Here is a 13,500-nt window from a genome sequence, read left to right as displayed (position 1 = left end):
AAGAACAGAGAACAAGAAGAGAGCAGAAAACAGGAGGAGTAGGAGAAGAAAACATAGGGTCTACCTATCAAGCTTGAATTTTGTTCATATCCAGAAGGCTAAATTTGTTTTACAGCTTCCGTTAAAGTCCTAAAGTTCCTTGCTAACATGGGAATCCAAGTTACCAAACCAACAGTCTATCTTCTTTCAGAAACCAATAGCACCAACCTACTAGCTGCTTCTGTATCTGAATGTAAATAACGTGTCGAAAAGAAATAATTGCCTTGCATGTCTGCTAATTACTACCAAATAAAAGTTTGGTCCTCTTTTAGTTCCCATCTCTTCTTCAGATTTGAGCGTTGACTGCATCTTAGGGGAAAAATCCACCTCACTCTGGTCCCTGGATCCATATGCAACCATTTTTTAAATAATTTTTTGTTCCTGACTTCAGATTTCACATCAAGAACAGAGAAAACTTAATTTGTGTGACAACTTGGGTTACACCTATATCTGCCCTTGCCCTTGATGGAAGAGTTTGTAAGTACTGGCCTTCTAAACACAGATTGGCTCAAGTGCTGATTCACTTTTGGTTTTGATTTGAGCTCCATTCAAGGTTATGCTTTGTTACATGAGATGCTTTCTGCTTAGTTGCTTATTGCTGGTCTGATGGCCAGTATCATAGGGTCCTCACGACGATGGTTTTGCAAACTGGATTCATCAAAACCAGTTTGGTGAGATAAGAATTCTAGAGAGGAGGTTTGGGTAGGTTTTGATATTTAATTTTGATTGCTGCCAAGTTGACAGTGGTTGCGATGAAAAAGTAGTAGGGCATTGGCTGGCTTCAGTAGGTGCTTTGCATACATTGGCTCAACATAGCCAGATAACCCACAATCCACTTTTTAATGGAGAAAGTGCCGCAATAGAAACAATAAAAGTTGCTCTAATGCTTTCTCCACCAAGATCTGTGGGTTTTTCTTTTTCTCTTTGTGAGCATATGTTGAGTTGAGCTACTTTTTCATCTTGTTTAGTATAAAAAGCCACCACAGAGTTGTGGGTGTTCATACATTGTAGTAAGGAAATGGAAGCTCCAATGAAATACATTTTGGTCCTGGGGGTTCTTTTGTTTCTGGGCATCGCCGATGGTACCGGTGAATGTGGAAAATCATCCCCAGATCAAGAAGCTTTCAAGCTGGTTCCTTGTGCAGGAGCTGCAATGAATGTGAACACTACACCTTCAAAATCTTGCTGCCTTCAGGTGAAGAAACTGGGCCAGAACCCAGCTTGCCTCTGCGCGGTCATGCTTTCGAACATTGCTAAAAGTTCTGGGGTCAAACCAGAAGTTGCCATCACCATCCCCAAACGTTGCAACCTTGCTGATCGCCCTGTCGGCTATCAGTGTGGAGGTCTGATATCACATTAGTTTTGTTAATGAGTTCCTTTACTTCTGATCAGTGATTCTTGCACTGTTGTTCTATGTATTTGAGTCCTGAAACTCTTAATTTTGCTTTGCAGCTTACACTTTGCCCTGAAGACCGAAGGCCATGGGTCATATTCTACCCTATGCGACAGAAAACTGTATGTTATTCTTGCTAGAATTTGCATGCTAGCAAGATGACCCAGCTATTGAAGTTACTGTCACGCTCAATCTTCTGATTAATAAATAATAAACTGCTTTGAGCTATGTTGTTGAGTACTGACTTTCTTTGGGCTATGTTATACTTTACCCCGTCGGTTAAGGTGCTTCTTGTTGAGTATTGACTTTCTATTGTCTATATGGTGGTGGGAATAGGATTTAGCTTCCATCCAATGTTAATTAATTTAGGCTCCGTTTGAGATTGAGATGAGGCAAGTGATGTGGTTGAATTATAAACAATTATTTGGTAAATTTATTGAGTTGAGTAATAATGTTTTAAATGACTAAAAAAACATATAAGTATATACCTAGCTATGAACAAACACATAACTTACAAAAAGACAATTGGAGGAAGAGATTTCACTCGACCAAACTCACCTCAACCTTTGTACTCAAAAATACCATGCAGAGACAGAACATTCAGAGCATTGAAAGTGGCCTACTGATAGCTTACAAGAAGAGCTTTATACATACAATTCAAACAAGATCAGCTCATTTGCAAGACTGTACCCAGATTGTCCAGCTGAGTCCCATGGAGAAATAAAAAGAGAGAGAGAGAGAGAGAGAGACAGAAAGAACATCAGCAGTTTTGAGAGTCATCATCATCGCGGTTACAGACTTTATTATTAAGTAAAATATTAGAAGCATCACCATTGTCAATGTGTGAAGATTGTTGCCGGATCACAACCACTGCAAGTTCAACAATTAGTTCCAGTTAGCTGAATTCAAGATCATAAGCATACACAAGTGTTGTTCTTAAACAAAAAACAGATGCTCGAAAGAAGCCAGACATAATCATCAATGGGAAGCAAGATACCTTTCCTGAGGATGGAGAACTGGCATGAAATACATGGAAGACTTAATAATACAGTGATCCTGCAAGGAAAGAATTTGTAAGGTTGAAAAAGATCAGTGCCGTAGTATTCATTAGAACACCCCCGCCGCCGCCACAACCCCCCTTTACAATTAGAACTTGAACCTTTTCAGGACGAGCCTATATATAGATTTCTATGTGCTTAACATTAGTGTGTGATCTGTGAATTATTGCGCATGTTCGGTAAGTTTACTCGGTGTATACATCCGTCCAATAAATAATAGCTACAAGTCCTTATTAACAACCCAAAAGAGAGAAAAAAATAAAAAAAGAAAAGCAAATACCCTGCCTACATCCGTCCAATGGATTATAGCTACAAGTCCTTATTAATAACCCAAAAGGAGAAAAGGAAAACGCATACCCTGCCACCAGTTTCCTCTCGATGCGCCATTTAAGTTGCTTCCATGTGGATCATCTCCCCCATCTTTCTTGACCTTGACATTGGAAAGATATTACAAAATCACCAGTGATATTGTATAGTTCACAAAGCATGTCATGTTCTGTTTTTCAATGGAAAGGGGGACAGTGTTGAGTGAACTCACAATGTGTTGAGAAGCAGTGGGCTGGTTAACTGGGGAATAAACTTCTTGGCCACCATAGTATATTGATGAGCTGAAATAGCATGGCTCTGCTGGTTCACTGTGGTAGATGGAGCTCTTGTCTTTGCTGCTTACCCCACAGCTCTCACCTTTGCCTCTGTAACTGATGTTATCTGAAGTAGTAGTTCCGTGTTTTCCATTGCCATATTGATTCGCCACATCATGCTTTGCCATGGCCCCAGGCTGAGAACAATCCCTCCTTAAACCCTACCAACAGATGATCAAAATTACCACGCATCCAAACAGAACCCTGTGAACGAGCAATATACATCAAAGTATCTATCTCACCACCAAAAACTCAATAATCCCCAAATGGGTAAAAAGGTATACCAAATATGGTTCCTAACCATAACAACAATAAAAAGAAGAAGAAGAAGAAGAAGAAAACCCTCGAATATCAAAGAAATAGAAAAAGAAAAGAAAAGAAGTTACCATGGAGGGGGGCCCAAAAACAGAGCCAAAGAGACCAGTAGAGGAGGAAGAAGAAGAGGAAGAGGAGTCATTGGGAGCAAACAGATCGGTGAAGGAGGAAGAAGATGAAGCAGAAGCTTGCCTTCTGTTGTCCATTTAATTTTAGTGATAAAAATATGCTTTCTTTGGCTTGTTAACCAGCGAACAGAACAGATGATGACTGATTAGAAGAGACAGAGAAACCAAAGTCAGAATTAAGGGATAAGATTTTGCACGGAGGGAGAGAGAGAGAGAGAGAGAGAGGGGCGGGGGGAAGAAGGAGAGCACGCGACGATGGCAGTTGAGTTAGAGTGGTAGTATGTGAAGAAACTGATACGGTCTCTGCTATTTATAGGGCTGCACTGCTCTTCTCCCCCATACTCTCTCTCTCTCTCTCTCTCTCTCTCCCTTTCTCCCTCTATGATCTATTAATTTTCCTCATACGTGACATGGATTCATGACTTCCAGCCAAGTGGACATCTTGCCAGCTCCAAAGTTTCCTTCACCCTGCTTTCATGGATTAATGGAAACGGCTCTCTACAAAAAGAGATGTAAAGCAGCTATTACAAAAAGGACCCTGTTAAGAGTTATTATCTTTTAGAACCTCCATAAATTAATTAGGTCCATGTAGTGGGATGATTGTATCACAGTAAAAAAAGTTTAACAAATAAATATAATTTATCTAAAAATGAAGTGAGAATTTGTATAAATGGGGCATGGAAAGAAGATATTGGGGGAGAGGGTCCCATAAAAATGGGGAGATGGACTGGAGGGAGGGAGGGGATAAGCGGATAAGATCACGTGTCCACTTGGGCTTATTTTATGATTCGGATATGGCATATGGCCTTGCGTTGCTCCCATATGGCAGTCTCTCTCTCTCTCTCTCTCTCTCTCTCTCTCTATATATATATATATATTTTATTCCCCTTCTCTCACAAACTACCCTGAAATCACGAGACAAAGAAAGATGACTCCTTTCAATTCTTCGTTTATTTCCCTTCAAGAATCTGAGCATTTTGACTTTCTACACTGATTGAGACTATTAATAATGCATATACTTACTATTCTTCCAATTTTCTTTTGAACATAAATAATGGTACAGAATGATAAGACTCTATTTGTTCTCAAATGATGGGTTAATTAATTCAAGGATCGTATCGGTGTCACATTTTTGTTTCTTTAGGGAAAGAGAGATTTTGCAGAAGAAGGTAATTTGATTTCCATCACACAGTGCCACCATTTTCTCTTTTTCTTGCTGCTGGGATATCTTTGCATACGAGTCTTGTGGAAGTTTGTCCGCAGCACAAAGTAGGGCATGAGTGTCTAATGAATCAGATAAGCAAAGAAAAGATGCTCTACCCTATATCCATAAATTAATGAATACACAAAAATTATCACCAAGTTGAAAGCTAAAAAGTAGTTAATGTGGTGGGTGTTAAACGTTTGAAGGTCAAAGCGTGTGAATTTTAAAAATTTTACTCAAAAGTAATAGATGATTAAGTATCAATTGAACTCTTGTTGTAGTAAAAATTTGAGTACACCTTGTGAAAAATGAATGTATTTATCCTATTGGACCTTAATCAAAAAGCATCACTAAATTAATTATATTTTTGAAGTTTTTCTCTTTTTACTTAAAAAGAGTAAATAAATACATAAAAATTTAAGTTTAAAACAAACTTTTTTCTCTAATTCTATCTTTAGAGGTTCATTGATTTTAATTTTTTTTATGCGCAATAATTTATTCAATTCATACACACTCATTTTAGTAATTGTAGCTTAAAAGTTTAATTTTGTTGATAGACATAAAAAAAGAAGAAAAAAATGCGCTTTCTTTTTTTTCTTTTTCTAAGCACGAGAGAGATGCACGCATCTCTCATCCCAGCCAGAAGAGATAAAAGTATAAAATAATGGAAAAAGAAGAATGAAAGAGATTAGGGATTAGGATAATGATGGGAATGGGATGGGACGAGGGAGGGACAGCAGCCAGCATGACTGAATATTATTAAATAATTAGACGTAGAAAGTACTAAGAAGAAGGAGAAGAAGATATGGTCCCAAGTTATATATATATAATAATTGTGATCCATAAGATGTCTGAGACCAATGATATCTAGAGGGCCCTACTGCTTTCTTACTTATTGGTGGAAAGTCGATAAACACCAAACCCCACTACTACTGCTGCTGCTGCTGCTAATCTTTAAAATTCACAGCCCCCTTCTTCGTCTTCTTCTTCATGCTGTGTATCAATATTAAATATACATATATGGCGATGGCGGCCTCTTAGGATTTTGGACGTTTTCTCTCTTCGGCATTTTCAACGGTGCCAAAGTGCCTAGGTAGTCAAAAGCCATAATAATGGGTTTCTTGTCCAGCCAGCTGCAGGCCCCCCCGGCCTCCCTCTCGTGCTGGAAAAGAAAATGACCAAATACATGTCTTAATATTTGAGCCGGTAATTTTGGAAACGATCCGATTACACGACACGATATGATATGAAGTTAATCAAGTTTGGATTATATGATTATTTTTGTGTCTTAAATGAGTCCACTTGTCTAACCCATTTAGACACGTAATAACCCTTTTAATTAAACGTGTTAATGGATTAATCCAAACACGTTAATACGATTATATACAAAATGACACGTCTAATTAAAAGGGTTAATTGGTTGATCTGAACACGTTAATACGATTATACATAAAATAACACATTTAAAACTAAATAATACGTTTAACAGGTGACACAGTATGACCCGTTTAAATTAAACATGTTAACAGATGACATAACAGGACACGACATGTTTAGTTAAACGGGTCGTGTCGTGTTACATGTTTAATAAAAGTGTCGTGTTCGAATTTAAGGAATTTGACACTATTATTAAACGAATCGTGTTTGGGTTTGCCTAATACGTATTATACGTGTGTCTCAACACGATACGATTACGACCTGCTAACCCGTATTGCCACCCCTACTTCATATCTATACTTGCCCCTTTTTTTAAGCATTTTAAATTTTTTATTATTTTAATTATATATCCGAAGAATTCATTATTGAGAATAATAAATTATGAAGTGTAATTGAGATAATAAAAAATTTAAAGATATAATTGACTTAAAATTATATAATTTAAGAATATTTTTAAAATAATAAAAAAATTGAATCTATATATATATTATAAGAAAACAGTCGTCAAAATTTTTCCCGCCTATTTCCAGTTACTATTTTGATATTTTATTATGTTTTTTAAATTTTTTTTGCTTACTCGAAATAGAATTTTTATAGGTCATTAATTAAGTCTTGGAGATGTAGTTCTTGAAATATGTAATTCTTGGAACATGTAAATAGTTTTTTTCATAACTAAATAGTGTTTGGAGAATGTGTAAGCATGCTGGTATATGAAGAGCCAAGATAAATATTATTAATTTATCCATATTATTAATTTTTAAATATTAGCATAAAATTTTAATTGAAATAAATTACAAAAAAATGAAACTTTTTTAAATCGGAAGAAATCTTGAGATTAGGTAATAATGTTGAATATCGACTGTCAAGTAAATTTTTTATTTTATTTTTATATATATAGTTTAATTAATTTAAATTTATTTTTTTATAATTTTAAATATTATAATTTTATATATAACTTAAATGTTATAATTTTATTTCTGAACTTTTTTTTTTGGTTACTTTTTTAAAAATGTGACATGTCTTAAATGTGATAATTGATTGCTAGGAGAAATATGTAAAGTCATGTATGGATAATCAATTTTAAAATTTTGATTATTATTATTTATATAATTAATTAATTATTTAAATTGTCTTTATTTTATATATAGTTTAATTATTTTAAATTTATTTTTTTATAATTTTAAATGTTATAATTTTATATATAACTTAAATGTTATAATTTTATTTTTTAACTTTATTTTTGTTTGTTGCTTTCTTAAAAATGTGACATGTCTTAAATGTGGTAATTGATTACGAGAAGAAATATGTAAAGTCATGTATGTATAATTAATTTTGAAAAATTGATTATTATCATTTATATAATTAATTAATTATTTAAATTATCTTTATTTTATATAGTTTAATTAATTTAAATTTATTTTTTTATAATTTTAAATATTATAATTTTATATATAACTTAAATATTATAGTTTTATTTTTTAACTTTATTTTTTTTTGTTTTCTTAAAAATTTGATTTGTCTTAAATATGGATTGTCAGAAGAAATATGTAAAGTCATGTATGTATAATTAATTTTGAAAAATTGATTATTATCATTTATATAATTAATTAATTATTTAAATTATCTTTATTTTATATAGTTTAATTAATTTAAATTTATTTTTTTATAATTTTAAATATTATAATTTTATATATAACTTAAATATTATAGTTTTATTTTTTAACTTTATTTTTTTTTGTTTTCTTAAAAATTTGATTTGTCTTAAATATGGATTGTCAGAAGAAATATGTAAAGTCATTTATGGATAATCAATTTTGAAAATTTGATTATTATCATTTATATAATTAATTGATTATTTAAATTATTCTTATTTTATATATATTTTAATTAATTTAAATTTATTTTTTTATATTTTTAAATGTTATAATTTTATATATAATTTAAATATTATAATTTTATTTTCTTAACTTTTTTTTGTTACTTTATTAAAAATTTGATTTGTCTTAAATATGGATTGTCAGAAGAAATATGTAAAGTCATGTATAAATAATCAATTTTGAAAATTTGATTATTATCATTTATATAATTAATTGATTATTTAAATTATTCTTATTTTTATATATATTTTAATTAATTTAAATTTATTTTTTATATTTTTAAATATTATAATTTTATATATAATTTAAATATTATAATTTTATTTTTTAAACTTTTTTTTTGGTTACTTTTTCTTAAAAATTTGACCTGTCTTAAATGTGGTAATTGATTACCAAGAGAAATATGTAAAGTTATGGATAATCAATTTTGAAAATTTGATTATTATCATTTATATAATTCATTAATTATTTAAATTATCTTTATTTTATATATAGTTTAATTAATTTAAATTAATTTTCTTATAATTTTAAATATTATAATTTTATATATAACTTAAATGTTATAATTTTATTTTTAACTTTTTTTTTTTACTTCCTTAAAAATTTGACCGGTCTTAAATGTGATAGTTAATTATTAGGAGAAATATGTAAAGTCATGTATGGATAATTAATTTTGAAAATTTGATTATTATTATTTTATATAATTAATTGATTATTTAAATTATCTTTATTTTACATACAATTTAATTAATTTAAATTTATTTTTTATAATTTTAAATATCATAATTTTATTTTTCAACTTAATTGATTATTCTCATTTATTTAATTCTCCTTTTTCCCATTAGTCTACACTGAAGATGTGTTATATGTTGGACTTGGAGAAATTAAATGCAAATTAAATTTGTGTTTTGAAAATTATGTTAAGTGAGTAAGATTCAAATTGTGTGACAAAGCATGGGAAAAAAGAGAAACTTAATGGTGGCATGTGATTTGATAAATTGAGAAAAATAGGAGAATTTGAAGGAAGATAAATTAATAAAAGAAAGTAAATATCTCTCTCTCTTCTTCTTCTCCATTCTCGTTCAACCCTTTCATTTAATTTTAACCGTATTTTTTTACCTAGTTTGGTCTTCTGGTGTAACATAGCACCACTATTCTGTCAAGTGAGTAATGTGAATGCAACTAAGAAAAATTAGGCCTTGAGGGTTCATGTGGTATGCACATATGAGACAAATACACGTAAAAATTTCCCCCCAAAAAATCTACCCCTGAATGCATATTTCAAAATAAAGAGGTTGGTTATCGTTTATTTTTTTTTTCCTGTTATTGTGTAATTTTTTTATTTTTTACGCATGGCTTATTGTATTACATGTTAATTTAGGTTTATTTTTACATGGTTTCGGAATAGAGTTATGTGCTTTTAATTGTTCGTCTATCATTGAATGCATATAAGGAAATCTTTCAAAATCTGTAATCTTTTTGTTGTATTTTCATGATTGTAACATGATTATTTTATTTATTTTTTACTTCTTTATTGTGATTTTCATTTATTGTAACTACTAAATTATATAATTTTTACTTTAACAATTTTTTTTTTTTTTTTTTATGATATCCATTCATCCATGCATCGCATGGGTGATCCACTAGTATGTAAATAAAAAAACGTACAAATATACAAGTTAAGAAAGAGAATAATTTGTGTAATACCCCATGTTCGTATGAGGCTGTCACATAATTTCGATAAATTTAGAATACCAAAAAATTAATTTTATAGCAATTTCAGATACCGAATCAACTACAGGGTATGCCTCGGAGTAAAATTGTCTAAAGAAAATTATATGGTCTCGACGAGCGTTCCGAGATAAGATTTATGGTATTGAAAGAAAGCAGATCGGGAACAGTTTTCGTTACAGCTAAAATACAACTGCCATTTGGCTGAAAAATTGAATCATTGTAAGAGGCTCCCGAAAAATCAACGGAATCCTATGGGGGCTCCGGTTTTACGTAATGAGCAACCCTTTAGTGGTTTCGGGATTAAACGATAGCCCGGTGAGGACACTCGGGCGAAATCGTTATTTTCAGCTAAAATTTGGATTATTAATTGTGGAATTTCAGTATTATAATGAAAATTAATTTGAGATTTAAGGCTGTAGTTGCAATTAAAGAATTGCACTAGTGTAATAAGGATAAAAGTTTGGAGTTTAATGTATAATTTTATGTAATTTTTATATATTAAAGTGGTATATAATTATACATATGTGTGTGCGCGTGTGGGCAAGAATGGGCAATAGGCGTGAATGAGCAATGGCCAGCTTCTGTGAAGCTTTAATGGCCGCGATTTTGGGCTGCAAATTGGAAGATAATGGCAGTCGGATTTGCGGAGGATAAGTTGCAGCTGGATTTAAGGGATATAGCAGCCGAATTTGTGAGATTTTGCAATTAATATGATGTATATATACTATACATACACGCCGTTGGAGAGCAAGCAATGGCTGCCTATAAATAGGCAGGGGATTTGGCTGATTGAGAAGCACTGAGAAGAGAGCCGAGAGAGAGAGTCGCAAGTGAGAGGGAGGCCGATCGGTGGCTGCCCCAAAGCAGCAAGCGGCCATAGCCGCAAGCTTCAAGCGGCCATGGCCGCAAGTTAGAGCGGAGCAGGGCAGCAGCGAGGAAGGTGATTGCGGAGGCTAGCGACGATGTTGGGCTGCGTGAGAGGAGGCACGCGGTGACGCAGGCAAACGGCGGCAAGGCTGGCAGGCAATCGGAGGAGCTGCAAGCTCGCGGCGGCAGCCATGGTCGCGAGCTCGCAGCGACTGGGCAGCGAACCAATGGCGGCCGCGAGCAGCAGCTCTCGGCGGTGTAGGGTGTGGCGGTACAGGAGGCCAAGGCGGTCGGCGACCGAGGCGCGGGAAGTTGCAGGTCGCGCGGAGGAAGGAGAAGGGAAAAAGAAAAAGGAAAAGAAAAAGAAAAAGAAAAAGGAAAAGAAAAGAAAAGAAGAAAGAAAAAAATAGGAAAATAATGGTAAAAATTCTAGAAAATTCTGGAATGATAGGAAATTATGTTTCAATGATATTCCGGAAATTTTGGTGAGAAAAACAGCCCGGGCACCCGTTTCGAGAATATGGCACGCATACTGAGGAAGTCGGAGACGCTGAGTCAAGGTGAGTAAAATTCTTTAAAAAATTTCAAAAATTCAAGAATATTATTTTATGAATTTTCGTAGAGAAATATTTGATAAAATATTTTAGAAATATTTACTTTGGATTTATTGAGGGAAAATAGGAAGAAATAGAGAGAAAATTATAGAAAATGTCAGAAATTATGGAAAAATAGGTTTTAATATTTATTTAAATAATTATGGTGATTATGATACTTTGAGGCTAAACTTGAAGAGACTTGTACAAATTTTGAGGTTGGCACGCAAATCTAGGCAAGACACGGATATCGAGGTAGCCCGATAAGCTTGAGAAGGTAAGTGGTACTTTCTCAAAAATGTTTTCATCATATTGACATGCCCTGATATGTATCCATCACGTAGACTGCATACATGACTATGAAATGCATAAATACACGTTGATATCATCGATCACACGCATATGAGGCCGTAGGGAGTACGAACTGGCACCGCTGCCTTACTAAGGGTGCACCTATACACCCCGGCTTCGAAAGAGGTGGCCGCTAAAATGGTAGGTAGCATGAGGGGTGCAGTTGATACCTACGATGAAAGACATTGCATACACTCATGACATAGCATTATGTACCCTTACTTAGATAGTTCATCATCTAACTTGGGTTCGCCCCTGGAACATTCAACGTTCCAGTCGGGACTTGCAGAGATGATTCCGAGATTGGTGATATGTAGTGACGTGAGACGTCAAGAAGCGAGTAAATGTACCATGTTATGTTGTAATATGAGTAGTTTAAGAATTATGTACATTGTATTTATTGTCATACGCTTATGAATCAACTTTGTAATGAATGTCATGTATAGTTATTATTATATGAACAGGTTCTATTCAGTTTCCACTTTGTATTTATTTTCTAGTGTAGATATCTCGCACTAGATAAGGTCTTAGGGAATTTCGGGATAATGTAAAGATAAAAAAAAAAAAAAATAGACCAAATTTCCTAAGGCATAACACGCCCTGAAGAAGTGAGCTGTTACAATTTGGCTCTTCATTGATTGTAATTGTGATATGATAATTATCGATTATCTTTTCAATATATATATATAGATATTAAAATAAATGCATTGCTAATGCTATAAAATGTTAGCCTCCTAAGATTATATTTTGGTGGTGGTGATGATTGTGTGGATGTGTGTGTGTGTTTTTTTTTAAAGATTTATGATGTAATTATTAAGTTTGTAGTCATAATAGTTTTCTCCCAATTATAATTAATATAGAATGATGAATTTAAATATTTATTAAATTTAATATAGATGTGGATTATCATCCGTATCACAGTTTAATGAAAAGTTTATATTCGAATCTGAATGCTCTTTATTTTATTTTATTTTTATAAGAAAAAGAAACAAAAGATCTAGGAATAGGATTGAGTGAGTAATTTGTTTGCAGAGTAGATAGAGGGAACATTAATTAATTAATAAAGTAAGGACTACATAAGTAGAAGCCCAAATATTCTATGGAGAGACCAAAAGTAGTTAAGCTTCGTAATGGTACCCAATTCTTCCAACTTTTTTGTTTTGACATATCTTCCAAATCTAAATGCGGGCCCACCTTATCACGACTTGCCAGTTGCCACACTTGAGATTGGGATAAATAAAGAAATATGCTGCTGCTGCTGCAAATTCTTCTTCTTCTTCTCCAGATTCCTAGTTTACAAATATTTAATTAGTCAACGGGAAATTTGCATGGTTTCCACATTTTTGTTTTTGGTTCATTTGGATTTGGATTTGGATTTGGATTCCCCCTATCCCATCTTCGCCCACATTTGACCAAAGCCAATGAGTTTCAGACAAGAAGAACAGGATACGGGAATGGGATCTCAACTCTTCACACCCATACATATTTCTTCCTTCGTCTCGTCTCTGTATATTCCAATACATATGTTATTCGTATTCCCAATTTATATGCATTCATTATTATATACTTCTTTTTATTATATTGCACATTTTATTCAACTAAGAATGTAAGAGTGTTCATAAGCTTTTAGTCTTCAATAAAATAGAGTTGAAGTGTACACTAAACTTCATATAAAATATATAAAAATTACTATTTAGACAACAAAAACAAACTAACTAAAGTAGGTCCATTGTTGTGGTTGACACCTGTCGTGGAAGTTCAGGCCAACTTCGGGGACGGTTTTTGTTCCCTTGGATAAGGCCAATCGGACCAAACAAAGCTCAGTGCATTATTATTATTATTATATTATTATTTGGCCTTAGT

At 32.9% G+C, this 13,500-nt stretch overlaps 2 protein-coding genes across 2 annotated transcripts; one reads left to right on the top strand and one right to left on the bottom strand.

Annotated features, from left to right (window-relative positions):
* The first annotated feature begins 1,024 nt into the window (after positions 1-1,024).
* On the top strand, positions 1,025-1,660 carry LOC127805345 (putative lipid-transfer protein DIR1). The gene is made up of 2 exons (XM_052342245.1): positions 1,025-1,382; positions 1,492-1,660. The coding sequence occupies exons 1-2, from the start codon at positions 1,058-1,060 to the stop codon at positions 1,506-1,508; spliced, it is 342 nt and encodes a 113-aa protein (XP_052198205.1). The 5' UTR covers positions 1,025-1,057; the 3' UTR covers positions 1,509-1,660.
* Positions 1,661-1,957: 297 nt separating this feature from the next.
* On the bottom strand, positions 1,958-3,916 carry LOC127805329 (uncharacterized). Its single transcript, XM_052342244.1, has 5 exons — positions 3,518-3,916; positions 3,029-3,292; positions 2,848-2,920; positions 2,430-2,488; positions 1,958-2,302 (listed from the first exon to the last, which is right to left on the bottom strand). The coding sequence occupies exons 1-4, from the start codon at positions 3,650-3,652 to the stop codon at positions 2,472-2,474; spliced, it is 489 nt and encodes a 162-aa protein (XP_052198204.1). The 5' UTR covers positions 3,653-3,916; the 3' UTR covers positions 1,958-2,302; positions 2,430-2,471.
* Between the last annotated feature and the right edge of the window lie 9,584 nt (positions 3,917-13,500).

This window comes from Diospyros lotus, chromosome 1, assembly GCF_014633365.1.
Source record: "Diospyros lotus cultivar Yz01 chromosome 1, ASM1463336v1, whole genome shotgun sequence".
NCBI lineage: Eukaryota > Viridiplantae > Streptophyta > Magnoliopsida > Ericales > Ebenaceae > Diospyros > Diospyros lotus.
This window is presented reverse-complemented; position numbering and strand designations above follow the sequence as displayed.